The sequence below is a fragment of the Dreissena polymorpha genome, chromosome 9, assembly GCF_020536995.1.
Source record: "Dreissena polymorpha isolate Duluth1 chromosome 9, UMN_Dpol_1.0, whole genome shotgun sequence".
Classification (NCBI taxonomy): domain Eukaryota; kingdom Metazoa; phylum Mollusca; class Bivalvia; order Myida; family Dreissenidae; genus Dreissena; species Dreissena polymorpha.
This window is the reverse complement of record NC_068363.1, coordinates 45,503,947-45,512,930: the sequence shown is the minus strand read 5'-3', so window position 1 is coordinate 45,512,930 and position 8,984 is coordinate 45,503,947. Positions and strand designations below refer to the sequence as shown.

Genomic DNA, 8,984 nt, shown 5'->3' with positions numbered 1-8,984 from the left:
CTGAAGGTTAATAAACCAGCCAAAGCAGAATTGAAATTTTTCTAGGCAAACAAACATCAATATTCTTTACCATGGATGTCATTAACCATCAAACCCCAACGGAAAAGTAATGTACTCCTCATATTTGTTTCCCTACGACATGTTTGTAAAGCCAATGCATACGGTAGATATATTCCTCTCCCTGTGATACACAGTGAAATATTGGCTCAGTGAATACTCGTTATAAACAAGCTTCTATGTTGTAAAACTGGCTTTAATGCACGTGTGTAAAATGTTGTTCCAGATAAGCCTGTGAAGTCAGCACAGACTAATAAAGCAGGGCTTAACACTAAGGCACGTCCGAACGACATTCACTGCCTGTACCTAGGTCCGGGCTAGCCAATGTCCCAGGAACATGCCCGACCGGTTGTGTGTATTTTGGGCGGGATTATGTGTTCTATATCAATAAACTGCGTTTTAAATAAGCTTTTCAAAGATGCAAAAATCTTTATGCAGTATGATCAGATGACAATTAAATCCCAGAGTGAAGTCGGAGACAACAAACAGATCGTAACTCGAAATAAATTAGGAACCCCCTGATTGCAATCAAAAAGAGGTCGACAATTCAGAAAATCCCCGGCGGTTTTCCTGGTAAAACACGTTAGTACCTATTTTTAAACGGAATTCCGCTAGATACGGTTTTTGATTGGTCTCCTCAAAGTGACGTGTTTTCTCGATAAAAATACGTTTTAAACTAAAAGCCGGGATTGCCCTGATCGTCCGGGATCGATGAAGGTATAAACTCGACATTAACACAAGTTACTGTAAAATTATTAGTTATTGATCAATTTTAAATCATTTTAATTTGTTTGATTGATAAGAAGGTTTTGACAATCTTTTTTACGCAATTCAATTAGCAAAACTAATATTAATGGTCGATCCCGGCTTTTAGTAGAGTTAACCCTGAACAATTGTTACGACTACCGTAACACGTTATTTTGCGTCACCTAAGATTCACTTACCATTTGTTGTCAGACGGAAACCGCGGCAATCTATGTAAAAAGTTTTAACGTTTCAAGTCGTTATTTAAATTTGGCTTTACGGGTGGGGATGGGGGTTCCTCGGATAAGAAAAGAAAAGGGTAGGAGGAAAGTAAAAGAAAGTATAAGGGAAAAAAAAACAAGGGAAATTTCTCCCGAAATGGCCTGAAGATTACAAATAGATGTCTTAAGTAGATGAATATTAAATTCATTAGCATTAGTAAGGCAAGCTAATAAGAATGATTGAATCATAATTGAGCATCTCCAGGCACAAGAAAATACAAGTTGAATGATAATTATAAAGGTTTTGATAATACTTGGGTCAGGGCACATGAAAGATTGGTCAGGACTAATAGGTTCTGCATTTACTAGTCCAAATGGGCTAGTTGAAAAAAAAGTTAGTGTTAAGCCCTGTAAAGGACAATACTTAAACAAAAAACTTTCTTTGAACAACAAAAACATGAAAAGTGGAAAGAGGTTTCCCTGACAAGTAACTAGTGCAGACTGCACAACATGAAAAGTGGAAAGAGATTTCCCTGACAAGTAAGTGCAGACTGCACAGATTAATCTGGGACAACACTTACCACAAGCATTAAACCCTGTTTCCCAAAGTGCTTCTTTTATATATTTCTCTCAGTTTAATCTATGGAGATATATGTGTTCAGTAAATGCTTGTTACATATTCATGGACTCCATTTGTTAAGCTGAACCATCTACCAGCAATTGTTGAGGACAATGAAGTGCACTAACAGGGAACACCACGAAAGTAAACAAGTATGATTGATGGTAATAACATGGACCTACCGCCCTTTTTCTCCCCAAATTGGTAATTTTATAGCCAAGAAGACAGCCGGATTTACATGCATATTGCCAGTTCATTTTCAAAGCTTCCTGTACAAGAAGGGCAGAGAGAGGACAGCCAACTGAGATATGTTGTAATTTTCAGGATAAATAAATTCTGAGGAATAAATAGGCTGAGCTTTTTGCTAAACCATCAGCATCAACAAAAACTACGTACCCAGGCTTGTCATATAGAATGGAGAAAATTTTATACAAATTTATCAAAAGCTGTTCAGCATGGGGTCTAAGGAGGGAATAACAATTGATTATTTTAAATTATTTAAAATAATAAGAAATTAATTTGATCAATAATCCGTTAGTAGAAATCAAACTCAAATACATAATAACTAAATATATAATAAGAATCATCATGGTCCCCTCAGCAACAATAACAATATCACAAGCATCATTATTGTCAATTCCAAAGACAACAGCACCACCAGCATCAGCTGCAGTAAAGCAAACTCAAAGTGGTTTATTATTTGGGTTATTAAAACTAATCATCATCGTAATCATGATTACTGAGGCCAACACCATCATCATCACCAACAACTCCCACAGGCACATATCAGAAGACAGATCATGTGATTAATCAGAGTCTTACTCTTGCAATAAAAAACATTTGACCCTAAAATGACAGAAGGCAATATATTCCATATGTATGATTGTTTTCTGTCTGAGAATGTCCCAGATGATTCATATCGTCTGTGTTTACTAAACTGTGTTAAGTAAACTAGAAATGGGAAACAATGCACATAAATCATTTGAAACATGTGACAGTCAAAAGAATGCAACAAACAACATTTCAAACATAAGTATATTCTTTTTATATTATCTATATATTCATCTTATAATTGCTTTACTTTGTATTTCCCAAAATAGACTAAAGTTCTGTTTGTAAATATAGTTTATTTATTTTAAATCCTCAGGCTTATTAAACGCTCTCTTGTCTACTCCCGGGGACTAGAACCAGTACTTGGCGTCTAAAAGACCGCTCCCTGGGACTAGAACCAGTACTTGGCGTCTAAAAGACCGCTCCCTGGGACTAAAACCAGTACTTGGCGTCTAAAAGACCGCTCCCTGGGACTAGAACCAGTACTTGGCGTCTAAAAGACTGCTCCCTGAGACTAGAACCAGTACTTGGCGTCTAAAAGACCGCTCCCTGGGACTAGAACCAGTACTTGGCGTCTAAAAGACCGCTCCCTGGGACTAGAACCAGTACTTGGCGTCTAAAAGACTGCTCCCTGGGACTAGAACCAGTACTTGGCGTCTAAAAGACCGCTCCCTGGGACTAGAACCAGTACTTGGCGTCTAAAAGACCGCTCCCTGGGACTAGAACCAGTACTTGGCGTCTAAAAGACCGCTCCCGCAGTGGAGATCGAACCAGTGGCGGACACAGAGAGATGAGATGTGACGGCATTATTGTTTATTTATTTATGACACCATATAAAATCGAAATCAGTTCTCAATACTAAATACTGTTAGCCATGAAGATGCCACTGTTTAAAGGCAGGACCATTTCTCAACATTTTGAGGGTGTGACCTATTCTTTGGGAATTGACGCCTCAATTTGCTTTAAATGGAGAAAACACATTATCATTTGATTTAGACATAGGAATAATTATTGGTAACTCTTAAATGAATCACAAGATTCTAATAATAAACATATCAGTGAGATTGACATGACAACATCAAAACGACATTTCTACAATGAGCAGTTCTATTTCAATTTAAAACATCTGAATATTAAACCATCTATTTGGAATTTAGGACTGGATTTAGGGGAAAAAATCCTTTTTATAATAGGGAATTTTACTGAATAACAGCTAAAAAATCAGCCCAAAAAAGCGCTAAAAGGAAAACAAGTGCTGTTATAATTCTTTAATGTTGAACTTTACCTGATGAAGTGCAGTGAGTCCATCTTCGTTGGTCACATTGGGACTTACTCCACTCATAAGCAGTTTCCGAACTGAAAGATAAAAATAAGAGACACCATTAAGGCAATTTAATAAATTCTAGGCACAATGAAGCAATTATTTCAGTTGCAATCACCGTTTCTTGAAGAATTGTGGGAGGGCTAGGAAAGGGAACACAATTGTTTGTTAGTAGCTTGAATCATACAATGCATGTCAAAACAGATCAACTTTCAGTTTCACAAAATGAATTTCACCCTTTCCCACTCAGAAGCAAAGTGAAAATGGCTATGTGCAAACAGAATAAAACCAGAACAGCCTGCGAGTAATTTAACTTTCCGAGTGACTACAAATGCGTGAAAATACGTATCTAAGTGGTAAAGAATTATGAGAAGAATCAAGTGACTTAAAGTGTGTTTGCAATTGAAATGAAGTTAACAAAAATGAAGATTGTGAAACAAGATGCAACTGTATTTCTTTAAATTTTCCTCCTATGCCAAGATGACCTGTAAATGTATATTATAACCCTAATACTGCAGCTATTACATAAAGATTATGAACATATCCTCAGCTGATGGAAAACCAGCAGCAAGCCAATCACAAAAGTGTTTCAGTTTAATTATCCATGTTCCTATTCTATTATCCAATGGTGTTATATTGGAAACTTTGCTGCTCAGCACGTAACCACACGTACATATCAGCCAAGCTGTTGGAAAACTGGGCTTAATACGTGTGCCTTAAGTGTTGTCCCATATAAGCTTGTGCAGTCCTCACAAGCTAATAGTAACAAAAAAAACTTTTAGGCACAAAGTGTCATCCCTGATTACAGGGCCCTCAATCTATTAAATCTGGCGCCGAAATTTGGCGGCAGTCCCCCACCTGCAAAGTATACTTTTTTCCCCTTTTGGGGGGAAAAATTCCCCCTAAAAAAAAATTAAAAAAATATTTTTTGGGTAAATTTTTTTTTAAAGAAAGATGCGTCTCATGATTATTATATCTCAATTCTATTTCAATGTAATCTTTGCAAACATACTAAATTATGAACAAGAGCACCGCCTTGCGGGTGCAGACCGCTCATCTATTTTCTTTTTAAAGGTGAAGGGACTCTCATTTTCAATCACAAAGGAGGGAGGGGTGGAGTGAAGAGGGGTGCATTGTGTGGGGGTGTGGACATTTATTACATTATCTTCCGAAAATGCGAAAAAAAGGAAAAAAAATAAATTCGGGAGTGGGGGGGGGGTGGGGGTGGGGATTCTTGGGTGCGATGGTTGGACGGTATGTCAAACATAAAATAATAAAAATAAATATTTGTGTTGTTTAACCGTTTAAAAAAAAAATTGGGGGGGGGGGGGAGTGAGGTGGGGGGGGGGTATAGTGTGAGGGTGTGGTGGTAATTTGTGAGATGATTTTGAAAAAAAAAAAAAAAAAATTAGGGGGGGTGGGGATTCGGGTGGGGGGGTGGGGGGGAGGGGGGTGGGGATTCTTGGTTGGACGGTATTTCAAACATAAAATAATCAAAATAAATAGTTTTGTTTTTTAACCGTTTAAAAAAAAATTTGGGTCAAGGTAAAATTCAACTTGCCAGGTACAGTAACCTCATGATAGCATGCAAGTATTTGAAGTTTGAAAGCAATAGCCTTGATACTTAAGAAGTAAAGGGGATCGAAACACATAATTTAACCATATATTCAAAGTTACTAAGTCAAAAAAGGGCCATAATTCCGTAAAAATGACATCCAGAGTTATGCAACTTGTCCTTTTACTGTACCCTTATGATAGTTTGCGAGTGTTCCAAGTATGAAAGCAATATCTATGATACTTTAGGGGTAAAGTGGACCAAAACACAAAACTTAACCAAACTTTCAATTTTCTAAGTATAAAGGGCCCATAATTCCGTCCAAATGCCAGTCAGAGTTACATAACTTTGCCTGCACAGTCCCCTTACGATAGTTAATAAGTGTTGCAAGTATGAAAGCAATAGCTTTGATACTGTAGGAATAAAGTGGACCTAAACACAAAACATAACCAAATTTTCAATTTTTCCAAGTATAAAAAGGGCACATAATTCTGTCAAAATGCTAGTCAGAGTTACATAACTTTGCCTGCACAGTCCCCTTATGATAGTTAGTAAGTGTTTCAAGTATGAAAGCAATAGCTTTGATACTTAAGGAATAAAATGGACCTAAACACAAAACTTAACCAAAATTTTCAATTTTCTAAGTATAAAAAGGGCACATAATTCTGTCAAAATGCATGCCAGAGTTATCTCACTTTGCCTGCCCAGTCCCCTCATGATAGTAAGTAAGTGTACCAAGTTTGAATGCAATAGCATTGATACTTTCTGAAAAAAGTGGACCTAAACGCAAAACTTAACCAAAATTTTCAATTTTCTAAGTATAAAAAGGGCACATAATTCAGTCAAAATGCACGCCAGAGTTATCTTACTTTGCCTGCCCAGTCCCCTCATGATAGTAAGTAAGTGTACCAAGTTTGAATGCAATAGCATTGATACTTTCTGAGAAAAGTGGACCTAAACGCAAAACTTAACCGGACGCCGACGCCGACGCAGACGCCGACGCCGACGCCAAGGTGATGACAATAGCTCATAATTTTTTTTCAAAAAATAGATGAGCTAAAAATGCATGAATATAGTGCAAACATGTACAAATGTAATAATGAGAGAGTAAGTAAAAAAATCCCCCAAAAAGGGAAACGCCGCGAAAATTCTCCCACCTAAGGGCTGCGGACCCCTTCCAGGGGGAGCTAGTCAACTCGTACCTTAGTCAACTCGTACCTTCGGTCAACTCGTACCCGATTTGGTCAACTCGTACCCGATTTTTGGTCAACTCGTACCCCCACTAGTCAACTCGTACCCGAATTGGTCAACACGTACCCTCTTAAAAATTATTTATATATATCAAAGGCGTGAAATAAGTTTTTGATATGAATATAGATTAAGGTTATAAAAAAAATGTTGTTTTTTTTTGCAAAAGTAGACAAGTTCATTATTTTTCACACGTGTATAATTATAAAGGACGTGTTTGTCGGCGTTTTGTTTGATAAAATGTTGACTAATAACACCTTTATGACAACAGGACCGTCGGCGGTTTGTTAAACAATTTGTTTGTCGTGCATCTAAAATGACACGCGCGGTAGTTGTCGGCATTTTCTTTGATAAAATGTTTGATTGTAAACACCGCATGATGACTTAACCAATTAAAGGTATGATCCACTTTGAAGTTAAAGGATATAATAAACTATTTGGAACTGGTGAGTATGTAAAGTCTAAATTATAATGTACACAATAGAAAGTGCATCATTTATTATTTCATATATAAGCTGTATATATTAAATTTATAAATTATTTGTACATTAATATGTGTATTATAATCATTAAGATTATGAGATTTTGGGTGTAACTTCTTGCGTTGTTTATGATTCTTTCATTCAGCAATATATAACCACCGTCTGTCGGATTATTTAATTTATTGTAATCTTGTCGATCCCTGCATAGGCAAATAAATTTAAAATTCATACAAACATCATTAAATCTCAATAAAAACATCATCAATATTCAATTAACTAAACTGATCAACTTACAATAATTCTCGCGTGTATTGCGCTGTGTAAAGTAGCAACTGGCCTTTATTGAACAATGTCGATTAATTAAAAGATTAAAGAGATAACGGTCTGTGTTAATTGATTGATTGAGTGTCATATTAACCTTATAGAGTTAACATTGAGAACAATTACTAAATCATATAGAAATTAGTTATGTAGAATATGATTATTAAGTTGAAACTATTATCCTAAAGAGTATACTAAATATTGATGCATGCATAAATCATGTTTATAAAACAGAACTGTTATTATTAATTTTTTTAGAAATTATCTTTAATATGATTTTTAATATGATTATTAGCGTATGATTAAGTAAATAAACATAAATTATGTAAATAAAACAGAGCAGTATATTTTAAATTTTGTAGAAATGGGCCTCAAAGAAAATGTTCAATTATAATAAAAACATTAAGGTATAAGATTATTATTATTTAATTATATAAATATTAAAATGGTAAGCAGTGCAACTTAAAGGCCAATTTCGTAAATTATGTAAACGGTCTCCAAATGGAGAGATAAAACGTCAATTTATATTAAAACTTTAGTCGATTTCGTCTGCCTTTTCAATTAAAAAGACCATTTATTGTATATGCAAACCAAAATGACCGATATTTATATGATAAATTACGTCTTTGGTGATAGGTTTCTCTTCCGCAATTGACATAGTAACACGACTAAATATACGTTAGAGTAAGAGTATCTTTGCTTGATGTATTAATTTAATACATTATTTAATTAGAATTTCATACAGATGGATTTGAACGGATTTTGTAATATATTGTTGATTAACTTTTGAACTTGGATGTATTGGACTTTGAAACATTATGTAAAGAACTGAATAAAGAACACAGAACTATCAATAGAGTTATCTGTATACGAGTTATAACGCAACAATTGTATATATCGTCCGCAGATTCCTTCTTTGTATTTCTGTCCGCAAATCCATATAGATTTTTTTGGTGGCCGATTGCAGTATTCTGCGCTCAGCCGCCATTGGTATGTTGTACTATGTACACTAATACCAAGATTAGCAGAAAGCAGGCCCCATATGTATATACAATGAGAACTGATGTATTTATGGAACGTGAATGATATATAACCAATTAACGTTTTTAAATAACTAATTCAATATTGCTTACAGTTAATTAAAAAAAATAAAATGACATTGTCATAATAGAATTTGGCATTAATCTTATTTTTGCCACAATACAAAAAAAAATGAAACAAAGAAATTTGTATCAGAACGATTTGGATACTTTTAGGTGTCACACTTGCTCAGTACAACAGAATTATTTGGTCAACTCGTACCTGCAATAAACATAAAAAACATCAAATGCATGCAAACAACCATCGCAATGTGTTTCCATAAAGAACAAATATTAAAAAGGTACGAGTTGACCAATCTGAAAAATGACTAAAGTACGAGTTGACCAAATCGGGTACGAGTTGACTAGGGTACGAGTTGACTTAGGTACGAGTTGACTGGAAACCCTTCCAGGGCCCTCAATCTATCAAATCTGCTGCCGAATTTCGGTGGCAGTCCCCCACCTGAAAAGTATACTTTTTTCCCCTTTTGGGGGGAAAATTTCCC

General features: G+C 35.5%; 1 protein-coding gene across 5 annotated transcripts in view; it reads right to left on the bottom strand.

The window, feature by feature from the left end:
• LOC127846349 (protein phosphatase 1 regulatory subunit 12A-like) overlaps positions 1-8,984 on the bottom strand; it is a 110,279-nt gene that overhangs the window by 58,411 nt on the left and 42,884 nt on the right. For all 5 annotated transcript variants that reach the window (XM_052377521.1, XM_052377519.1, XM_052377522.1 and 2 more), the window contains exon 3: positions 3,758-3,828. In XM_052377521.1, the coding sequence (XP_052233481.1) occupies positions 3,758-3,828 (71 nt within the window). The remainder of the gene's footprint in view (positions 1-3,757; positions 3,829-8,984) is intronic.